Genomic DNA, 24,560 nt, shown 5'->3' on the forward strand with positions numbered 1-24,560 from the left:
GCGAAGAGCAAAAGCCTGTACGAAGGCGTGGCTGAAGGAGTAGCGATTAGAGGGGTGCAGCCCTTGGTGGCTTTGGTTTTGTGAGGACGTGTGGAGGTACTGGCGTTAAAGGGCGCCATGGAAGGTTTGTGGCGACTGGATGATGCGCATCTGCAAGACAGAGCGTAAGTGAAGGCGATGGGACGCAGAGTGTGGCTACGTAGCTGGTGCAAGCCGCCTAGTAGAAGCGTGGGCTGGTGATCATACAGGAGAGGCACAGTCAGGGTGATCGAGGCAGAGTAGCAGGTGTGCTGGGAAACGAGAGCGTGAAGGACGGGTAGCCGCCTCGAAGGAGTGAAAGGGCTGCCTGGGTTCTGTTTGCTCCGCCAGAGAAGCGGGATGTAAAGGACTGGAACAGCGGGGTAGAGCAGCTAATAAGGAGCTGTGAAAGTGGATGCGTAGGCTGGTGTGGGCCGCCTAGGAGACAGGGCAGTGGACAGAGCAGGGTGCCGAGTGAAGCAAAGAGACGGGTGTTGCTGCTTGGTGGTGGGCCGGTAGCACTGCAGATAAGCTGCAGAGAAGTGTTCAAGGGTGAGGCTGACAGAGGATCAGCACAGACTGAGAGAGAGACGTGTTTGGGTAGATGCTGCTGGCGACACATGCAGAAGTGATGGGCTGCAGACTTGAGGGTTAGCTGGTGTGGGCGCCTTCTGAAGTGAGAGTGGCCGGGTTCATTCTGATGTGATTGGTACAGCAGATAGGCGAGAGGTTCGTGGTGATTGGGGATATGGTGTATCCTCGGCAGTGACAGGTCTGAGTAAGTGTTTGTGAGCTCTGTGAGTAAGGCTTCTGTGTCGGAGAAGCTTGTATACATGTGTTTACTGGAAATATAAATTGCTGGGTGTTTGCGTTGTTTATGGTGCCCCTGTTTTTGCTGTCTGTCTGGCGTGGGTTGGGTGGTGAAGTGTGAGAGAGTGTTCCAGCCGGTGGCTGGTGGTGCCCCCATTCGTGTGTGTGTTTCCAAGTTTGCGAGGTGGAAGGGCTATAGAGGCAAGGGTTTTCTTTCTTTTTTCACCTCACATCCTTCTGGTGCCCCCACTGAGGAGTTGCTCTGGCATTGTTTGACTGAGGATAGCTCTGGCGTTGTTCTTTGCCTAGAAGGGCGTGTGTTTCACTAAGGAGAGCTCAGGGATTGGTACAGGTTGTCATGATGTGGTCCTATCCGAAATTTCATGGCGGGAAGGGAGAAGATGTGTGTGACTTTTTGGAGCAGATGGAGTTGGCATGCATTAGCAACCATGTGACAGATGAAGAGCAGGTTCTGAAGCTGATAAAGATTTTCTTGAAGGGAGATGCCCGAAGCTGGCTTAAGGGTTTTGAAGCACAGGACGCTGGTGTTTTGACCTTAGACAGGTTGAAAGAAGGCCTTTTGAAGCGTTTTCAGCAAGTGGAGGATTCTAGTGTGCTTTGGCAGGAGTTGAGCATCTTGAAGCAGGTACATGGGCAATCACTGGATGATTTTGTGAAGGTATTTACATGTTTGTGGGGTAAGTGCTGTATGACATTAAAGCAGGGAGTTCCTCCTATGTTTTTGAAGAAGAGCTTGTTCATTGATGGTCTGTTACCTCATTTAAAGGTCAGGGTTGAGTTGAAGAATCCCAAGTCATTTGATGATGCTGTTAGGGTTGCTAGGGAAAAGGAAGGCAAGATTTTGAAGCAGATGGAGATGGGTGTTTATCCGTATGAAGGTATTGTGTCTGCAAGGGATATGCATGTTAATTTGGTTGGGGTGGATAAGAGTCCTATGCAAGGTTTGATTAGACAGGAGCCTCAAAGGCCGATAGAGATGCAAAGGGGGATGTTTTATGTGCCTTCTGATTTTTTTCCAAAGTCTTTAAGCAGGTGAAGGTGGATGAAAAGCAGGTGAAGGAGAAAAGTGCAGATGAGAAGTTGCCAGTGGATTCTTCTTTGGATGAGGAGGTCGTGGCTGTTCATGACAGTGATCTAGATGATATGCATCCACATGGAAGCAAAGAGGATGATCTCTTGGGATTGACTGATGATAAGAAGGAAGAGGAGCTGGATACAGAATGCCTTGAGGATGATTCTTTGTCAGATTCTACAAGGGAGGAGGATGGGGTAGAGACTTCTGATGAAGTGAAGATGGTTCGTGATGCGGATGTGGAAAGCGTGGAGGAAGATCCTATCGTCTTGGATTTTCTTGGACAGCTTGATGATGGTCTGGTACCTGCAATGAAAGGTATGGATGTTTTTCCATTTGATGCATTATGTGCTGGGGAATCTTTGGACGATGATACCAGGGGGGTTGGCAACATTCAAGAAGGTATGCATGTGGATTTGGCTGATGAAGAGCATTGTGAAGTGAGTATTGTGCCTGAGGATGATATATGGGAAGTTGCTAGCCTTGATGAACAGGAGCCAGAGGTGGAGATGGATGCAGATATGATCGAGAGTGTAGCTAAGGCTACCTTGCGGGTTGCTGAAATGCTGAAGGCAAAGTGCATGGATGACAAGGATTTTGAGCCAATTAAGCTATATGGTTGTGAAGAGATGCCTGTTTTGCAAGAGCTGAAAGTGCTGGTGGACACTCCCATTGGAGAGGATGTGGATTTTCGTGTACAAACAGGTCAAGATGCTAAAACCTGGCCTTCACAGGTGTTGATAAATGGGATGCTAAATGCTGGAATGCCACAGGTTTTGAAGACGGGGAGGTTTGCTGTGGGTGAAGTGGACAGAAATGATTTTGTGATGCACGTGGTTGATGTTTGGTATGCAGTGATGCAGCCATGGTGTTTTAGAGATATTGGGGAATGGGATGGTGAGTTGCTGTTTCCTTTTGATCCTGGTGGATAGCTACTGGACTTGTGTTTTGCTGCTGAGCATGAATGCTCTAGCAGATGGGGGGGTTGGCAAAGTATGTCAGGTGTTTTTCTGAAAGGTATTTCGGGCGTGTGTATATATGGATGTGTGGCGTGTGTGAAGGTTTTGGGTTTGAGGGCGTTGCCAGGTGTACAGGGTGGACGGATTTGATTTGGGCTTGTTGCAGGCCTGTCCGAAACAGGGTTTGATGGAGATGGTTTCAGCTGTTCGACCGCTTGATATGTGTGGGCACGTCAAAATACAATGGACACCTGGTTGTGTTTGAAGATGTGGAAGTATGGGGGATTAATGTTGCCTTGAAATGTGTATGCGTCCAAGTACAGCGGGCACTAAGTTGCATTTGAAACAGTGTATGATGCCTTGGGCATTTGGTGTGAAAAGGAATAGCATGGTGGCTATTTTTTCAAAAATAAAAAATAAAAAATATAAGGATCAACGTGGCCTTCAAGAAAGTATGCGTGGAGCTTGGAGCTACCGCCAGCGCACACAGTCCAGAAGCTTGGCGAACGTAGGAGCTGGCGGGAGATGCGCAGCGGAGAGAATAAGCTGATGGTCGCCTTGTTTTGTAGGCCGGGGGTTCTCGGGCGTATGCAGCCACAAGAGTGCAGAGGAGGGCAAAGCGTGGAGCTGCAGCCAAGTGGCTAGTGGCAATCGTGTAGTCGTGGGGAGCCTCCCCGTGTGAAGACAAGGTAGCCGTCGTCTAGAGACAGTCGACGGGCTGACAGGTGGACAACGTGTGAGAGGACGGGCTGGTGTAGCGACTGGAAACGCCGACTAGATTAAGGCGTGGCAGGTGACTGGAGCTGAAGACGGGCTGGCGAAGAGCAAAAGCCTGTACGAAGGCGTGGTTGAAGGAGTAGCGATTAGAGGGGTGCAGCCCTTGGTGGCTTTGGTTTTGTGAGGACGTGTGGAGGTACTGGCGTTAAAGGGTGCCATGGAAGGTTTGTGACGACTGGATGATGCGCAACTGCAAGACAGAGCGTAAGTGAAGGCGATGGGGCGCAGAGTGTGGCTACGTAGCTGGTGCAAGCCGCCTAGTAGAAGCGTGGGCTGGTGATCATACAGGAGAGGCATAATCAGGGTGATCGAGGCAGAGTAGCAGGTGCTTGGAAACGAGAGCGTGAAGGACGGGTAGCCGCCTCGAAGGAGTGAAAGGGCTGCCTGGGTTCTGTTTGCTCCGCCAGAGAAGCGGGATGTAAAGGACTGGAACAGCGGGGTAGAGCAGCTAATAAGGAGCTGTGAAAGTGGATGCGTAGGCTAGTGTGGGCCGCCTAGGAGACAGGGCAGTGGACAGAGCAGGGTGCCGAGTGAAGCAAAGAGACAGGTGTTGCTGCTTGGTGGTGGGCCGGTAGCACTGCAGATAAGCTGCAGAGAAGTGTTCAAGGGTGAGGCTGACAGAGGATCAGCACAGACTGAGAGAGAGACGTGTTTGGGTAGATGCTGCTGGCGACACATGCAGAAGTGATGGGCTGCAGACTTGAGGGTTAGCTGGTGTGGGCGCCTTCTGAAGTGAGAGTGGCCGGGTTCATTCTGATGTGATTGGTACAGCAGACAGGCGAGAGGTTCGTGGTGATTGGGGATATGGTGTATCCTCGGCAGTGACAGGTCTGAGTAAGTGTTTGTGAGCTATGTGAGTAAGGCTTCTGTGTCGGAGAAGCTTGTATATATGTGTTTACTGGAAATATAAATTGCTGGGTGTTTGCGTTGTTTATGGTGCCCCTGTTTTTGCTGTCTATCTGGCGTGGGTTGGGTGGTGAAGTGTGAGAGAGTGTTCCAGCCGGTGGCTGGTGGTGCCCCCGTTCGTGTGTGTGTTTCCAAGTTTGCGAGGTGGAAGGGCTATAGAGGCAAGGGTTTTCTTTCTTTTTTCACCTCACATCCTTCTGGTGCCCCCACTGAGGAGTTGCTCTGGCATTGTTTGACTGAGGATAGCTCTGGCGTTGTTCTTTGCCTAGAAGGGCGTGTGTTTCACTAAGGAGAGCTCAGGGATTGGTACAGGTTGTCATGATGTGGTCCTATCCGGAATTTCATGGCGGGAAGGGAGAAGATGTGTGTGACTTTTTGGAGCAGATGGAGTTGGCATGCATTAGCAACCATGTGACAGATGAAGAGCAGGTTCTGAAGCTGATAAAGATTTTCTTGAAGGGAGATGCCCGAAGCTGGCTTAAGGGTTTTGAAGCACAGGACGCTGGTGTTTTGACCTTAGACAGGTTGAAAGAAGGCCTTTTGAAGCGTTTTCAGCAAGTGGAGGATTCTAGTGTGCTTTGGCAGGAGTTGAGCATCTTGAAGCAGGTACATGGGCAATCACTGGATGATTTTGTGAAGGTATTTACATGTTTGTGGGGTAAGTGCTGTATGACATTAAAGCAGGGAGTTCCTCCTATGTTTTTGAAGAAGAGCTTGTTCATTGATGGTCTGTTACCTCATTTAAAGGTCAGGGTTGAGTTGAAGAATCCCAAGTCATTTGATGATGCTGTTAGGGTTGCTAGGGAAAAGGAAGGCAAGATTTTGAAGCAGATGGAGATGGGTGTTTATCCGTATGAAGGTATTGTGTCTGCAAGGGATATGCATGTTTATTTGGTTGGGGTGGATAAGAGTCCTATGCAAGGTTTGATTAGACAGGAGCCTCAAAGGCCGATACAGGTGCAAAGGGGGATGTTTTATGTGCCTTCTGATTTTTTTCCAAAGTCTTTAAGCAGGTGAAGGTGGATGAAAAGCAGGTGAAGGAGAAAAGTGCAGATGAGAAGTTGCCAGTGGATTCTTCTTTGGATGAGGAGGTCGTGGTTGTTCATGACAGTGATCTGGATGATATGCATGCACATGGAAGCAAAGAGGATGATCTCTTGGGATTGACTGATGATAAGAAGGAAGAGGAGCTGGATACAGAATGCCTTGAGGATGATTCTTTATCAGATTCTACAAGGGAGGAGGATGGGGTAGAGACTTCTGATGAAGTGAAGATGGTTCGTGATGCGGATGTGGAAAGCGTGGAGGAAGATCCTATCGTCTTGGATTTTCTTGGACAGCTTGATGATGGTCTGGTACCTGCAATGAAAGGTATGGATGTTTTTCCATTTGATGCATTATGTGCTGGGGAATCTTTGGACGATGATACCAGGGGGGTTGGCAACATTCAAGAAGGTATGCATGTGGATTTGGCTGATGAAGAGCATTGTGAAGTGAGTATTGTGCCTGAGGATGATATATGGGAAGTTGCTAGCCTTGATGAACAGGAGCCAGAGGTGGAGATGGATGCAGATATGATCGAGAGTGTAGCTAAGGCTACCTTGCGGGTTGCTGAAATGCTGAAGGCAAAGTGCATGGATGACAAGGATTTTGAGCCAATTAAGCTATATGGTTGTGAAGAGATGCCTGTTTTGCAAGAGCTGAAAGTGCTGGTGGACACTCCCATTGGAGAGGATGTGGATTTTGGTGTACAAACAGGTCAAGATGCTGAAACCTGGCCTTCACAGGTGTTGATAAATGGGATGCTAAATGCTGGAATGCCACAGGTTTTGAAGACGGGGAGGTTTGCTGTGGGTGAAGTGGACAGAAATGATTTTGTGATGCACGTGGTTGATGTTTGGTATGCAGTGATGCAGCCATGGTGTTTTAGAGATATTGGGGAATGGGATGGTGAGTTGCTGTTTCCTTTTGATCCTGGTGGATAGCTACTGGACTTGTGTTTTGCTGATGAGCATGAATGCTCTAGCAGATGGGGGGGTTGGCAAAGTATGTCAGGTGTTTTTTTGAAAGGTATTTTGGGCGTGTGTATATATGGATGCGTGGCGTGTGTGAAGGTTTTGGGTTTGAGGGCGTTGCCAGGTGTACAGGGTGGACGGATTTGATTTGGGCTTGTTGCAGGCCTGTCCGAAACAGGGTTTGATGGAGATGGTTTCAGCTGTTCGACCGCTTGATATGTGTGGGCACGTCAAAATACAATGGGCACCTGCTTGTGTTTGAAGATGTGGAAGTATGGGGGATTAATGTTGCCTTGAAATGTGTATGCGTCCAAGTACAGCGGGCACTAAGTTGCATTTGAAACAGTGTATGATGCCTTGGGCATTTGGTGTGAAAAGGAATAGCATGGTGGCTATTTTTTCAAAAATAAAAAATAAAAAATATAAGGATCAACGTGGCCTTCAGGAAAGTATGCGATGAGCTTGGAGCTGCCGCCAGCGCACACAGTCCAGAAGCTTGGCGAACGTAGGAGCTGGCGGGAGATGCGCAGCAGAGAGAATAAGCTGATGGTCGCCTTGTTTTGTAGGCCGGGGGTTCTCGGGCGTATGCAGCCACAAGAGTGCAGAGGAGGGCAAAGCGTGGAGCTGCAGCTAGGTGGCTAGTGGCAATCGTGTAGTCGTGGGGAGCCTCCCCGTGTGAAAGTAGCAGGTGCTGGGAAACGAGAGCGTGAAGGACTGGTAGCCGCCTCGAAGGAGTGAAAGGGCCGCCTGGGTTCTGTTTGGTCCGCCAGAGAAGCGGGATGTAAAGGACTGGAACAGCGGGGTAGAGCAGCTAATAAGGAGCTGTGAAAGTGGATGCGTAGGCTGGTGTGGGCCGCCTAGGAGACAGGGCAGTGGACAGAGCAGGGTGCCGAGTGAAGCAAAGAGACAGGTGTTGCTGCTTGGTGGTGGGCCGGTAGCACTGCAGATAAGCTGCAGAGAAGTGTTCAAGGGTGAGGCTGACAGAGGATCAGCACAGACTGAGAGAGAGACGTGTTTGGGTAGATGCTGCTGGCGACACATGCAGAAGTGATGGGCTGCAGACTTGAGGGTTAGCTGGTGTGGGCGCCTTCTGAAGTGAGAGTGGCCGGGTTCATTCTGATGTGATTGGTACAGCAGACAGGCGAGAGGTTCGTGGTGATTGGGGATGTGGTGTATCCTCGGCAGTGTGACAGGTCTGAGTAAGTGTTTGTGAGCTGTGTGAGTAAGGCTTCTGTGTCGGAGAAGCTTGTATACATGTGTTTACTGGAAATATAAATTGCTGGGTGTTTGCGTTGTTTATGGTGCCCCTGTTTTTGCTGTCTGTCTGGCGTGGGTTGGGTGGTGAAGTGTGAGAGAGTGTTCCAGCCGGTGGCTGGTGGTGCCCCCGTTCGTGTGTGTGTTTCCAAGTTTGCGAGGTGGAAGGGCTATAGAGGCAAGGGTTTTCTTTCTTTTTTTCACCTCACACTTATCATCCAAAATTAGTTTGGCTTGTTCAAATTGAATTAGTTGGGCTTGCTCAAATTGAATAAAGCACTCTTCATTGTGGTAAGCCGTAAAGTTTTCGGTTAGCATGGAGGTCATGTTCTTCTTGCTCCTTGAGCTATTTTTCTTCCGCCTTGATTTCCTTTGCCAAGGTTTGATTTTTGGCCTTTGTGGCACTTCACAAGAGTTTGATAGGACCTGACATCCTAGGGTTGGATTCATCTAGATTTGGCTCAAATAGGTTAACTCGAACTGTGATTTCCTTTGTCTTTTTCTCCACCCTATGGCTCATAAAATTCACATAAACCTTCCAAGCTTTGTCTGAGAGTACTTAAGCGTTTGTCTTCTTTATCCTTTGGATTTTTGTGAGCTTCTCCCTATTCTTCAAGTGCAAGTACCCATAGCTTTGATACCACTGTCATGGGACCTCATGTACTTCTTGAAGAATTAATTAAACTCACATATACATCAAGAATAAACCATAGACTTAAATCAAATCGACAAGATTGAGCATAGCATAAAATAAAACATGAGATAGAGTAAACATCACCATTAAGACACTATTGGGTGCCATCTCCCACCTCATGCGTGTGCTTCACAGCTACACAAAGCAGAGAGAGAAGAAGAGGAGTCGATACGAGATTTCATTAGACAGCTTAAGCATTTGAACTCTCATTGCTTTCTGCATAAACTCTATTCGAATAATCAGTTGCTTTGATAGATTCATCCATGCAGTTAAACATAAAGTGATCTATAATGGCTTAGTCATTAGAGAGATCACTACATGGGCTGAAGTCACAAAAAATGCCATCCAATTAGAAGATAAACTCATGGTGTTCAAGGGAGCCAAAGCATCAAATTCTAAATCTATTACTTACGGAGTCACTGGACATAACACTTCTACTGTCAAACCCATTTGCTAAAAAGGTAATACTTTAGTGGAGATGAATTTCATAGAATTTATGAAAGCACTCTAGGAGAGGGGATAAAGGCAAATAAAGCTCCTCAAAATGTATATATATACCCAAGGAGAGAGCTCCAATAGTGCTTAATCTACCAACAAGGAGAGAGCTCCGATGGTGCTCAATCTGCCAACAAGGAGACAGCTTCAATGGTACTCAATCTGCCGACAAGGAGACAGCTTCAATGGTACTCAATTTGCCGACGATGTTCAATCTATCAACAAGGAGAGAGCTTTAATGGTACTCAATCTATCCACAAGGGCATTCGACCAGTGAGTGTCTAGACTTAAGTGCATGCTATAATGAGAGCTTCAATGGTGGTCAATCTGCCCAACAAGGGCATTTGACTAGTGAGTGTCCAGCCCTATAAGGGCATGCTGTAATGGGAATTATACTTTTTGTGGATGTTATGGTCATGAGGCTTCACAACGCCACACACGTTTACAAACCCTTTCTAATGCTTCCAGACCTCAGTAGTTGGCTTTACTAACTCCATCACAGCCACAAGCCATAATACCTACTACTGCAACACCTCAACCCAATGATGAGCAACTGGCACAACAACCTATTGTTGCAAAGGGGATTTACAATGTGAAAAATGTATCGTTACCTCCACCAGTTTTGGGATCCTAAACTCACCTCAGAGGATTACACCATTGAACCAAATAAGTTTAGAGAAATCTTTTGGGTGTCTAGAATACGAGATTGACTTGGACAGTGCATCACACGTCACTAAGGACTTCACAGAGATTTATTATTTTAAGAATACTATCTAGTCGATGTAAAAGGTGGAGTCAAACTAGTATACCGGCTAGCTGCGATGGGAAGAGGTCAAGACAACAACAACCCTACTATCAAGAGAATGCCTCTTCAATGCTAGCATTGTCAGCGACCACACCGTCCCATCAAAAACCAAACAGTCACCAAGTTACATCTTCTAGCATGCCACCTACAACATGTAATCATTGTGGCATAGATCATTGGATCAAAGATTTCCCAATTAAAGTTGTAGCTATTGCAAATCAGCATAAAGGTCCTAGCATCACACCTCTTAACATGATTGGAGTGGGTGGTCAAACTCAATGATCGATTTTGACAAACCCTAACCCACATGTGAATGCAATAACAAGACTTATGGCTCAAAACACACCTGTTGTGGAAAAGAAAATAGAAAGCCACGCTTCATCAGTAGCAGGATCCAAAAAGAAGAGGGGCCATAAAAGAAATAAATCCATAAACGAGGGAAAAAATGAGAAAACCGAACGGGTAAACTTGGAAACACTTGACGAACCAGTCTACATGAATGATTTTGATGAGGATTCCAATTAAGTGGACAAACTAGAGACACTAAAAAGAAAACCAAGGAGATAAAAAAGGAAAGATTGCAAGCCATCAAGAAACCAAATAAAGAGAAACTTGGTTCATACCGCGACCCTATAAGATAATTGAAACAACTTCATAAGCTCAAGGATATAGTCACACATACTCAAGAGAAGTTACAACCAAGACCAAAATAAGTAAACATCTCTGACATTGTTCATCCAAGCAACCTAAAGCCTGCGCAACCCACAAACCATTGGATATACCTAGTGTCATCCTTAAGGTCAATGGGAACTCACCTATTCTTCCAAGCATGGATTTTGAACTCTTTAGGAGAATGGATTCTAAACTCTTTAGGAGAATGTTTGAGTACAAGAACCCCAAACCCATTCAAGAGGTGGAGATTCCAATCTCACCAGCACCCTCATATGGTAGAAAGGTGACGGGTACTCCATTGAACATCCCTAAGTTAATGGATTTCATGGCTTTGAAAATTGAGACCATAATCATTGCATGTCTATGTGGATGCCCTAAACTTTTTTCTGCATTGAAAGGTCTTCTTAATGGGGAACTTAATGTTGGACTATCACCCTTTGCAGACATGCATAAACGACATCCTTCCTATGAGACTACACCAAAGCCTCAAATGGATGAGAACAATGCCAATTCTGTGGTCAAATTACCATCAAACAAACTAGGACAATACTTTGAGAGTGATGAGACTAATGCAACCCTCTCCATTCATTGCCAAGGGAATTACAATAATGGGAGTCCTAGACGGTGGCTCAGAAATAAGTCTAATCACCAGGAAGTGTTGGAAAAAGATGGGTAAACCTTGCCTTAAAGTGTTTGACATTGTTGTCAAGATGGCAAATGGAACAATTACCAAACCTATTGTGATGTTACAAGATTTTATAATCAAGGTGCTAAAACATCGTTTGAAGCATACCTTCATTTACGTGATGTAGATTTCTCGAAACAAGCCGACTCTTATGAGATAATCCTAGGAAGACGTCTATGCATGAAGCTAAAATGGTCCATGATTGGGCAAGAAAACATGTCTACTTCAGTTCGATGATTCAATTCTTAGAGTAGACCTTGTGACTTTGGTCATGTACCTCCTATGGGTAGTAGTGGTCTTTTTGATAATCAGATATATGAGCATCAATTCTATTCACTTATAATATTTCTTCACATGCAAGAAGGACAATAATGTGAGCTAGAGAGCATCCTAATCAAAGGTCATAGATGAAGGTGATAATTTAAGTTGTATTCAAATGATGGCCACCATAGACACTTCGGGAAGGCGAGGATCAACATGGGTAACACTAGATGGCGAGGAACTTCCCAAAGTTGTACCATTGCGAATGCTGAGTGCCATGTACTTAGACATACTCAGACAACAAGGGAATTAGTGAGGATAGTGAGCTTGAATCCACATGGGAAGAAGACTTTGATTCATATACTTCTAACTCTTACACCTCTGGTGAGAGGAGTCTGGAAATGAGACAGAAACAGAAAAAAAACAAACACGGGTGAGTGGAACCAAACCAAGTAAAATTGAGACAAGTGAAAAAGAAACAGAATTGGATGAAGGAGCTTCTCACTAAATAAAAAGAACATTGAAGAAACAAAAATAAAAATGAAAGCATTATAAGATAAACATGCGCAAGAGGTTCCACAAAGAATAATCACGGCCTAATGGCTACAATGGATTGGTGTTGTAGACATTTATCAAACGTTTATAGATAACTGGGGAGAAGAGTTACAAAAGGTCATGTATTGTGGACCATCCCCAACAACTGATATAGCTCAAGTGTGTCATGTCATGTATGGGGCACATGTATGTGGAAGCAAGGTAGATAAAGTTTAGGATGTCATGAAATTGGAATAGATAAGGGCTAAGGTTATTAGGAGTTGTGAATAGATGAACATAAAAGGGAGTGAATGGTCAGAAAGTAGGCACATGGAAAGTGCAAGGGTGCACAAGGCATGTGGGCATTTATGAACACATGGATGGCACAAGGGTGCATGGAGCATGTTGAGAGATCTATGAGATCTATAAATGGATGTAACAAACTCATTATCTTAATGCAAAAATGTGAGTATGTGATTAATCCTAATCCATATCTTGTTTATCTTCATTAGTGTCACCATTATGCTCTAAGCATGTCTTCTTCCATCTTTCATCCACCATAGCTCTCACCTTCCTTAGTTATGCACTCATATTATCATCAAATCCACCTCAATTAACATGGTATCAGAGCCAAGGCACCCCATTTTCACTCCTTACACTATTTATCACCATCATTAGTGCTAATCATAGTTATTAGCAACCTTATCCTCTATTTTTCACTTGGCTAAAAATAGCTAGCCAATTGAAGGCTTGCCACTAAGCCATTGCCCATGACCTTCTATAAGGGTTCTCATCACTCCAGGGTGCAACTACAACTCTAAGGAAGCAGCTCAATTGGGCGCCATTCACGAATGGGAGATGTTGGAATCAACGTTTAATTTGTTTAGGGAAAAACAAATTAAACGAATGGGAGATGTTGGAATCAGCGTTTAATTTGTTTAGGGAAAAACTAAAATTCCGCTTCGTCGCATCAAACCAACTCAAAATGAGTGGTACTTGGGGGTTTTTGGATGTTGCAAATCCACTAAAAGCATCAAAAATTGCAATGGAGCAGTGTATTGTGAGATCCAGGCCTATGCCTTTGTTTTTCATTAAGGTTTTGATAAGCTCTCTAATCCTTGATTAAAAGTTGATTAATCCAAGTATCATTAGCTCAATATTATCTTCACTCATTGCCATTTCACTCTCTCAAAGCATTTGGGTTAAATGGGAGTACAACTATCCCAATTGATCACTCAAAGTTACCTAGTTTTGTTCCTTGAGATTAGTGAGTAATTAGTGATCTCAATCTTGTTTAGCACCAAATCTAAGCTAAATTTGTTCAAATCATTGTAAGAGGATTAGAAACTACTACTGAGATACAATAAAAATCTTGGTAACACCTTCCTCATTGAGCCATGGCCACTCAAACCTTCGTGGATAAATTTAGTGGTGAAGGATTCCATACATGGCAAACAAGGGTCATAAATTTACTTGTGCAAAAGGAGCTTTGGGGGTTAGTAAATGGAGAAGATCTTGAGGACGGGAGTGATGATGGATTCAAAGCAAGGATAAAAAAAGATATAAAAGCCATGGCCATCATGTAAGAATATGGCACAGCAAAAGCAGATACAATAAGAGAAAGTACACTAGACAATGCAATAGAGAGAATGGAGAGAATTTCAAAATTCTGATTATACTAAACAAGAGAGGTACAATATGATGGTGATGTCCACTCGTGCGCTCTAGTGTAGAGCTTAGTAGATGGCGATCTAGACAAACTCTGGATGGAGGGCATACTGAGAGTATAGGGAATATATGCACACAAGCATTGGATGCCTTTGCTTGTGCCAACTATGTCCATTTATAGTGCTATAGGTAGTATCTGAGTGAATATTCCAAGGAATATTCCCTATACCTTTTTGGACCCCAACTAATGCTTGTACCCCTCATCATCTCCTAACCATCAATGGTCACAACTACAACCCCTTCCAGCATCTAAGCTGGGTTCCCACTAAAGATATGTGCACTAATGGCTTCTCCTCATAATGGGGGGCCGTACAAATGTGCACCATACATCAATGTGAGATACATGCTGAGAGGCAGGCATTGAATGTATACTAACAAATTAGGTGTCAAAAGTCCCTTCTTTTATACAATCAATACCCAAAATCATGTGTGCCAATGACTACATGGTTAAAGCTAAAAACAACCCAAGTTATAAATTGCATGTTAATTAAAACTGTGAATCCACGATTCATGCCCCCAACTCATGATTAAGGGTAGGAAGAGTATTCCATCTTACTAAATATAAAAGGAGAACACACATTGACTTTTGGTGATGCCACATGGAGAGTTTTTTTAGGCATCTTCTCCTTCAAATAGTAGTGTTAGCCTCTTTTCCCCCTCATATTAAGAGAGAGAGAAGTGGATTCCTTTTTAAGAAGAAAAATCATGAAAGAACAAGGTGACATCTTCCTATGATGGTCATACAGTCCCAATTAGAGGCTTATCAACCTAGTGAAGTTTCATTCTGATCTATAATGGGAAGCCATTAAGCACACCTATGAATAATTAATGGTACTCATGCAAAAAGGGATGATGGTAAACTATTCTTGAGCATACGAGGGTATCACTTTGAAATGGAAAAGCCACCATGCATGGAGAGCGATCAACAAGGCCACTCCAAGTAGGGGAAGTCAATAGAGATAGAAGCACCAGCCTAGGGATTATATATACATTTCATGGGATACAACTGGGATACCAAATTTCCTAGGGGCAGTCTTCTTTTGTGTTGGAAGATGAAAGGTGGAATCTGATATGTAGTTTACTTAACAAGTCTTCTTTTGTGTTGGAAGATGAAAGGTGGAATCTGATATGTAGTTTACTTAACAAGGACTTGTAAAGCAGGGCATAGAGTTTGTGGATATGATTTTGTAACTCGATGAAGTTGGTTATAAAGTTTTTTTGGATATATATATATATATATATATAACACTATTGTTCCATGTTCCAAAAAAAAATGTCAAATAGAAGAAATGATGACACTATGTGCTATGGTAATCTTCTAAAAACCAGCCTCCTAAGGTCTTGACCTTAATAATATTTGATGCAAGGCACACATTAACTAATTCCTAAGGAAGAAGGTTGCAGTGTTCAAACAAGGAGAAGAAGAGGCGAGCAACAGACAGGGGCAGGATGGTGGAGCACCCGTCCCTCGGGCTGCAGGACCACCAGCAATACAAGCCGCGGTGACTGGATGATCCATCACAACAACGATGATGACGATGATAGCCACCACCATGGCGAGAAGCTTCTTCACAGTCTCTGCGAAAAGAGGCAGCTCGATAAGGCGCTGCATGTCCTCTCCCGCATGCCCACATCCCTCTCAACCAACACCTACCTCTTCCTCCTCAAGGCATGCTGCAGGAAGAAGGCCCTCGCTCATGCCAAGCGAGTCTATGCCCATCTTACGCATCATCGGGTCCAGCTGACTGGCTTGCTCGGCGGCTACTTGGTGGTGACCCTTGCAAAATGCGGTGCCATCGATGACGCATTCCAGTTATCTTGTAAATTGCCTCACCGTAGTGTCTTCTCATGGACGGCCATGATCTCTGCTCATGTAGAATGTGGCTGCGGGCAGGAAGCCCTCAAATTGCATCAATGCATGCAAGAGGATGGTGTAGAGCCCAACGCTTTCACTTATGCCAGTCTCTTCAAAGCTTGTGGCAGCATACCTGACCTTACCCAGGGCAAGAAATTGCACAACCATGCCCGCAGGAAAGGCTTCACATCCCATGTCTTTGTTGGGAACACTCTCGTGAGTATGTATGGTAAATGTGGGGCACTTGGGGAAGCAGAGGATATGTTCACTGCATTGTCCCAACGTGATGCCGTGTCATGGAATGCAATGCTCTCCGCGTATGTTGAGCAGGGCCAAGGAGAGAGAGCTCTACAGTCGTACAGACAGATGCAAGAGGAAGGGGTGAGTCCAGATCAGCTGACGTTTGTGATAGCCCTTCAGGCATGTGGCACCCTTTTAGAGAAAGAAGATTCTCTTGTTGTCGCAAAGGGGAGATCAATCAAGGTCATGGCTTTTGAAATAGGACAGGCATTGCATAAAGATGCACACAATAAGGGCTATGCATCGGACATTTTTATTGGCAACACCCTTGTAAGTATGTATGGCAAGTGTGGAACCGTTTCAAAAGCAGAGGAGGTGTTCTCTACATTGTGCAGACGCAGTGTAGTGTCATGGAATGCTATGCTGTCACAATATGCTAAGCAGGGCCAAGCAGAGAGAGCTTTATTGTTGTACAAGCAGATGCAAGAGGAAAGCATGAGTCCAAACCACTTGACATTTGTGAGTGCCCTTCAGGCATGTGGCACCCTTGCAGAGAAGGAAGAATCAACCAAGATGATGTCTCTGGAAATTGGACGGACGTTGCACACAGATGCTCAGAGGAATGGCTGCTTATCAAACGGACTTGTTGGTAACACCCTTGTAAGCATGTATGGCAAGTGTGGGACCATTGTGGAAGCGGAGGATGTGTTTAAAGAGCTGTCCCAGCGTGACATTGTGTCATGGAATGCGATGCTCTCAGCATATGTTGAGCAGGACCAAGAAGAGAAGGCTTTCTGGTTGTACAGACAGATGCTAAAAGAGGGTGTGACCCTGGATGATGCTACACTTAGCTGCACTCTGCAAGCTTGCAGTGGAGTAGGAAGTTTGGAGATATGTAAACAGGTTCACTTTGACGTTGTTTCAGCTGGTTATGATCAGGTTACCTCTGTGATAGCCCCTCTGATACACGCCTATGCCACTTGTGCAAGCATGGTAGATGCACAGGCCATCTTTGATGAACTTTGTAATCCTGACATTGTATCATGGACTGCATGCATTGCTGGTCATGCTGGAGTGGGAAATGCAGTAGCAAGCTTGCACATGTTTGAAAAATTAAAACTGGCAGGTATCAAGCCTGATGGATTAGCATTCACTTCAGTTCTCTCAGCTTGCACTCGTACTGGCCTTGTTGCTGAAGGACTTGAGCATTTTGAGTCCATGAGCCGGGATCATAGCATAACCCCAGATCCTAAGCACTTAGATAGTATAGTAGATCTCCTAGGGCGTGCAGGAGATTTCAAGAAGGTAGAGAATATGTTGGGGGGAATGTCGATGCAGGCCGGATTGACCAGCTGGCTGCACTTGCTGGGTGCATGTCGTATGCATGGCAATTTAGAGCTGGCAAAACATGCATTTGATTATGCAGTGAAACTACAGCCCAAGCAGTCTATTGCGTATATTTTGATGTCAATGAATTATGCTGATTCTGGGCTGTAGGAGTGTGCACCAAACTCTAGACAGAAAGGTCATGAAAGGAAGCCTGGCAAGAGCACGAGCAGGAAGTATACCCACCTATTTGAGGAGATCGCAAGCACCCACAGAAAAAGCTTTCTCCTGCAAAGAAGCTTGAGAAATGGCATCTTCCACACACAGGATCTTGTGGATTATGTTGTTAGGAGAGGCAAAGGAATGGTGTGAGTTTGGTCAGCAGTCAGGCATGATAGATCATGGCTGCTCAAATACAAGTATGACCTGCTTACAACAATGATCGGATCTGGCAGTCCCTATGCATTATAGAAAATTCTAACATAAATGATTGCTTTGTTTACAAGCTAAGAATGTTTATCAGGCCAAGAGCTTGCCAACAAGCTAAAAGACTCCTTAAAGCTCGGGCACGTGTGAAGGGGTTCAGGGAGATTTGCATTGGAGCGTGCTAGGGATGGTGCCAATCTAGCATTACAATCTGAGGACAAACTTGAAACTGGTTGGGATGAGCCATGTTAGGGGGTCTTCATTTCCCATGTTTGCAGCAAGAAGAGCCTCAACACCTCATTTTGATGAATGACTCCCTCCGTTTTTTTACCTTATCCTCCCTGTTACTCTGTTTCTTTGTCCATAAACTGCTAGTGTTTGATCCCTGCTGTATCATCTCTTAGTGTTTCTTTGTATCATCTCTCTCTCTCTCGTTTGCAGCTGAACGAAAGACTTTTCATGCTTGCTACAAGTTCCCATTGTTTAATCCAGCTGTATTATTATCATCATCTCAGGTACGTACCAGGATATATGCACATCACCTTTGAAGACATGATTGATACATCATTCTTGATGCCCCATGCATGTTTCAAAAGAACATTGTGCGAGCTGCAGTCACACAGAAATCACTACCAATTCAATGACCGCAGAAATCACTACCGATTCAAGGTTGGTGACGGGGAATTCAATAAATAAGAGGTTAACAACGAAAAACGAAGAGAGAATGCCTCCAAAAAAACAAGAACCAAAGAGGCCGTAGACTCCCAAGCGTACAAAATCTTGTATAGCCAACCTTTATAATTCGGCCTAGAGGTAGAAACAATTATAGAACCTGCTCAACTTGAGCTAGAGTTTCCCTAGAAAGACCACCTAGCTATATGGCCAACCTTGGTTAACACCAATGCTAGCCATAATCTTTTGTCTTGGGAGACATGGAGCTTGTTAGGCCACCCACACCTCACACCATCCTCAACAACCCTGATCGTGGTAAATAATTCTCAATCCATAACTTTTGTTTTGAAGGTAAGTTTTTCATTGGATGTAAACTTGTATCTTGCAAGAAATCGTGAATGTTCCTCTCCAAGTCCATGCGCGGTGGTCTCACCCCCATCAATTCTAATCTTAGAAGAGCCACGTACACTCTCTTGGTGCCCAAAGATTCTCCCTAGACTTAGAAGGATCACCTCAATTCCATAACACCCTTGTGCGCTACACCACAACCTCAACTCACTAGCTAGAAGGTCAAAGCTCAAACAAGTGCACCAGTGAAGCCATTGGTGGTGGCATCCAAGTTTTCATCATGGGGTTCTCCACCTTTGCTCATTGAGCCCACATGATAAAGTATAAACACCGAACCCCTGTTGCACATGTGTAATGTAATACCTTGAACTCTTGTTGTACGTGTGTAATGTAATATCTCCACCTAAGTGAGGATTTGGTCATTGTGTTAGGAAGGAGGTATCTTAACCACTTCATAGGTTAGCATGGTTTTACTTGTCTGACCTATTGTAAGGTTCTTTTCCATCTTACTCACTTGAACATGCACTTATCTATTTTAAGATGATGCTGGAACATTTAAAGTATCCTTACCATGAGCTTAATGTCAAATAGGGAAAGTCCAAGGATTTCATGTATGTACTTGCTTAACTAATAATAGAGAGCGGGCCATTTTTACAATTAGCTATGGCCTAGTGTGAAAACTAGTCACTTGTATCTAAGTCATTTTTACGTTTAGCTGAGCCTTAGTGTGAAAACGAGTCACTTGTATCTAAGTCATTTTTGAAACTAAGGAATACATATTCATTCCCTTACAATGGAATGCTTGTGAGCTCTTCTCTTCTCTATTTTGTTTGCATGTATGCTATTGAATCTTGGTTGATGGATGCATTTTAGATAGGTTTTTTGTAGGTTTCCCTATTGCTATTGAATCTTGCTTGCTAATGGATGCATGCTAGATAGGTTTGTTTGTAGGTTTTCCTCTTACATTAGCTTCGTCTTCTTCCTCCACCTTCCCTTACCTTTTGTGAGAGAGAACCACCACAAAGACGAATCTCTATATGCCTTCATCTAGGCTAAGAGAGCTCTTCCTTAACCCCATTGGAAAAGGAGCATTCCGGTCTGACAACGGAGTGAGGACACAAGACGGACGAGCTAGCGTACCCACATTGGGAAGTTACAATTGTGGCTTAAAGGAAAAACGACATATGATTCGACAGGGCTAAGGCAAGCTCTTGACTTGAACAAATGGCAAATTATGAGAAGGTAGTGCACAAGGCATGAAGGTTTATTTTTGTAAAAGAAGAGCCAAATTTGAATGGAGCAAACTATGAATAGCTACATGGGTCTATTTTTGGAATAAAAGATATAAATACTCCATATGAGAAGGAGAGACATCTGGAGAGGGCAAATTGGACCCAAGGGTGTGTTGGGAGTCTTTCTTCTTAGTTTTGCACTTGGATTTTTGTTTGTCATATATGTTTGCAGGTTGAGTCTTGTTTCAATTCATGTGTGGAGCCTTACATTGGCATGGAGTAGCTCTCTCTCATTTAACAAGACCTCTCAGGCACTTATGTGGTGGATATAACTGTTGGAATGATGGTCATTCACATGTATTCTTTGGTCCTCTAGCACGTGAAGGCTCTCTATCAAGGGAGGATGTATCTAGAAGGTGCATGGGACACATAAATTTATGGATGTAAAAGGGGAAATTGTTCAATCGATCAAAGGTTATGTGAGTGTAAATGTAAGAAAAGTGAATGCCAAAGTCAAGGGGTAGGTTTCTAGCTTGATGTAAGTGATGATGTAGGCAAGAGAAGCCACAAGGGATGATTGAGAGAATCAAGGAGAAGAAAGTGGATCTAGATGCTTCTACATGGAGCGATATAATGATGTACTCACACACGGTGAAATATGATTGATGAGATTAATGATGCCTTGTTTAGCTTATCTTCTTTGCATTAAGTTTTGTGATTAGTCTCTAATTAGCGAGTCTATTAATCATGGCATTGTTCATTAAGCATAAGCCTCCTTAGATCCACAACCTCACAATAACACCAAGATCAAGTCCTATTTTTGCTGTCAAACAAGTAGGAAAACATGGTTTGTAGGGGATAGGAATGCACAAGCTTTAACCCCCCCCCCCACCAAAAAAAAACAAGGATGATTTTTTTATTTGGAATTAATAATAAGTATATGTATTAACTGAAAGCTAAGTACACCACTGAACCATTTACATCAAGAACTATCCTAAACCAGTCCCATGGGTTAGGTTACCCTAGTATGCTTGAAGATCCCCCAAGTAGAGGCCTGAATCAAGAGATGCTTATCTGTAGTTTTAGCATTAACTGATCCATCCCCTCTTTTCTCAATTTATTCACACTCATTATAGACTAGCACATACATATACATTTATGCATTACATCTGTCACATCAATACCAACAAGAGAGAAATTCTAAAAGGCAACTTCATTCCTAGTGGTCTAGATTTCCCACAGCAGGCTCTGATAATATTAAACAGTATCTCTACAGTGTCATCATTGAAAGCCCATTTCCCATGGATCCAATCACCCCAGTAACCTTGGATTCCTAAGCATTTCTCAACCCACTTTCCAATCTTACCCCATGCACCTATGATGGTTGGGCAATCCCAAAATGCATGTTTTCCATTTTCCAATGCAAATTTACACCTAGGGCAACATCTACTAGTGAATTTTTTGTGTAGCAGTTTAGATCCAACAACTTCTTCCACCTCTTTTTCCAACTGCCAAAACTCCAGCTCACTCTCCAAATCTTGTTGCAATATTTAACATTGCTCTCTCCTTTCCTCAACTCAATGTACAGGTCTCTAGTTTTGCCATTTGCCAACTTAACCCCATTAAACCAAGCCCAATTCTTGATCCAACATGATTCATCTGCAGTAGTGGAGCACCACCCACTTTGTATCTACACCAACACCTGAGTCATCATGTCCCTCTCCCTAGCAAACAGATGGAACTCCAAAGTTAATTGGTCCAACTTTTTCCACCCCAATCCCAACAATCATTCAATGTCTTTAGACCTTTATTATTCAGCTTCTTTGCATAGTTATTATCAACAAGTAGCCCTTAGGAAGGATTGAATTTATGTGTCCACCAAATCCACAGGTTGAATATAAAGTTTCCTGTCACTCTGCATCCCCCATCCCAAGTCATAAGGCTTAGACCATCTTTCCACCTCTTGCACATCATCTTGCAAAGAGGAGAGCCTATCAACTTAAGAGGTCAATAAGAGAACAATTTGTCTTTCCACCCCAAGTCCTGCCACATACCTTTAGCATGTACCACTAATTCCCTTACCATAACAGACCATGTTTCATCCTAGTGTAGACATTTGGGAAGCATCAAGGCAGCCCTTGCTAAAGTATGAGTAGGGCTGCCAAAGTTGAAGGCCTTTCTACATATTTCTCCAATAATATCCTTCAGGGATGGCCAAAAGGCAATGAAGAATTCCACAGATAGCCCATCCCATCTAGGATCTTTGTCCCTTCCCAATTTCAAGAGAGCAACCCAACACTCCTCAACATCAACATCCCTCTCTAGCCATCTAGCCTTGTGAAGGTCCACACTATGTTTGATTAATCCTAGCAATTTATCTTTTGCCTGGAATCTCCTCTGAGAATAGTCCTCCTTCAAGCTAAGGGTAGACCCTAAAATACTCCCCACCACTTCTCTACTATTCCTCCCTTTGACAAGTTTAAACAGACCTCTACTATTCCTCCCTTTGACAAGTTTAAACAAACATCTCTCTGGTTTCCCTTTATTATTGAAGGATTTCCATTTAGTCGAGTTTCCCTCCTCTCTAGCACATCTATCATTTGCATGTTTTAATCTAGGTTGGCACCTAAACTATAGATTAATCTCCTCAGTAGTGAGTTTCCCAGTCTGTCTTTTAATTTGCATCCTCTCCAGTTGTATTGCCCACATCTTTCTTTCACTCCTCCTTTCCTCAAATCTCAGTTTGCCAACAGCCCTGATAATGCCTTGCATTTCATTGGCAAGCTGGCTCTATGATCCATTTGACATACCTCTCCTTTTCAACCTCCCAATGGCTTCCTCTGTATATTCAACAATTAAGTCATCCATGAGAAGAAGGTTATTGACTCTCAACTTCCTAGTGGAAAACTAAGTTAGTTCAATCTCCTCTCCCTTAGTAGCAGCCCAACTCCATTTCAAGGGCATATGATCAGAGATAGCAGTGCTAGAGTCTATGGAGATCCTCAAAGTGTGAGGAACCCATGAAGCTTGTTGGCTGAATAACACTCTGTCAATTCTCGAAGACGATGAGATATATTGCAAACTAAAATACGTATGCCTAGGGTTATCTCTCCAATCCCCTAAGTTCCAACTATCTGCCAATCCCAGATTACCTCTCAACTCCTCCCATTTTCCTTTTTCCTTACCCATTAGAATAGTACTTCCCCACACCTATCCACTAGTCTTTCAACCATATTGAAATCACCCAAGAGGATACAAGGGACCTGTATATTCATGTTGGCAATCCAATTCCACATCTCGCTCCTAATCTTGTGATTATGAGCCCCATAAATATTAATGAGCTAGATTCTTTCCCCCTAACCAAAATTTCTACTCTAAGGATCCTGCCATTAGGATGATTAGCTATAATGCTAGGATTAAGATCATTTCTTAATATGGTCATAACACCACTGTACCACCCGAAGTTTGCCCCCCCATACAATACCACCCAATCCCTAAATCTATCCTGCCTAAAGATATTATCAAAAAGATTATGCTCCTAAATAGCCATAACCAAAAATCCCCATTGCTTAACTAGCCCCCAAAAAGCAGCATTCTTTTTTTTAAATCCTTTTACATTCCACATGCAAGCTGAAAGTCCTAGTAACTTATTCATGATAAAGCCATTTCAAGGACCATATCAACTTCCTCACCTTCCCTTATTGCCACATCCTCTTTTTGGATCCCCTTCCAAGCCTCTTCCACTTGATAATCAAACCTTTGCTCTACAGAAGGACCACTCCCCCCCTCCCTCAAAGGGCTATAAGGATTATAATACATTAAAAGGCACAAGCTACCTTGAGATTTACTATCTTTTCCTTCTACCCCCTGATTGGAGTGACTTCTTCTGGCTTCCTCTTTGGCCTGTCTGACACTAGTTTTCCCTTTTACACTGACCCATTCCCCTTTAGACTGTCCCTCACCCCCATCTTTCATTTTCTCTTTACCTTTAGCTTCTATCCCCTGGCTAGCAACTGATTCAGATTTTTTAACATTATTTTTTCTTACCTCCTTTTCCCCCTCACCTTTGCCCTGAGGCTATTCTACATAGTTCTTAGCTATATATCCAAAGCCCTCACATTAAAATAGGCTCCCGAAAAGGATCCAAATTTTAAACCCAATTCTAAGATTCCCAAATCCCCTAAATCAATCTCGACCGTTTTTTGCGTATCTCTAGTGGTGTTCCAGGAAATATACACACTATTAGCTTGTCTACCCCCAGCCTCATCATTTGGAAGGTGCAGAACCGGACCCAATGAGTAAGCAATATCCCACAGAGCTGGCCTAAGCCAAGATGGGAGTCCTACAATCTCTACCCAACACGCGTTCTGAAGACTTTTATTAACATCAAACAGAGGATCAAATGGAAACACATGCACTAACCTCTATCCTAAGAAGAGAGGACCTTTCGCAAGAGTTCCGTAACAAACTGACCCTTAACAAATAGCACATTAAAGAATCCTTTACCTAGATAAAAGACTTTGGAGACCACCTAATCATGCAAGACATCCTCCTGGAGCCACCTACCAATCTCCACCTTTGTAGGCGGCCTCCCTGGGCAAAAGACAATGCTGCTGCACATAGAGAAGAGCCCAATTTGATTCCTAACCAAATCCGGGTTAATCTTCAAGCATACCTTCTTCTCTCGCGTTTGAACTTGAGCACTCAACCTTGCGTTTATCCAGTCTAGCACATTTTTCTTCCTTGCACACTCAC

The 24,560-nt window shown here is 43.9% G+C and overlaps 1 protein-coding gene across 1 annotated transcript; it reads left to right on the forward strand.

Annotated features, from left to right (window-relative positions):
• The first annotated feature begins 15,083 nt into the window (after positions 1-15,083).
• LOC147635918 (pentatricopeptide repeat-containing protein At3g53360, mitochondrial-like) lies at positions 15,084-17,939 on the forward strand. Its single transcript, XM_086801316.1, has one exon. It carries the CDS (start codon positions 15,217-15,219, stop codon positions 17,296-17,298), a length of 2,082 nt encoding a protein of 693 aa, XP_086657442.1. The 5' UTR covers positions 15,084-15,216; the 3' UTR covers positions 17,299-17,939.
• Positions 17,940-24,560: the final 6,621 nt, after the last annotated feature.

This window comes from Cibotium barometz, chromosome 8 (assembly GCF_041138505.1).
Source record: "Cibotium barometz isolate CiBa-2024 chromosome 8, ASM4113850v1, whole genome shotgun sequence".
Classification (NCBI taxonomy): Eukaryota; Viridiplantae; Streptophyta; class Polypodiopsida; order Cyatheales; family Cibotiaceae; genus Cibotium; species Cibotium barometz.

Excerpts from the sequence above, each read along its gene's own strand:
- LOC147635918 (XM_086801316.1), top strand. The coding sequence starts at position 15,217 with ATGATCCATCACAACAACGATGATGACGATGATAGCCACCACCATGGC.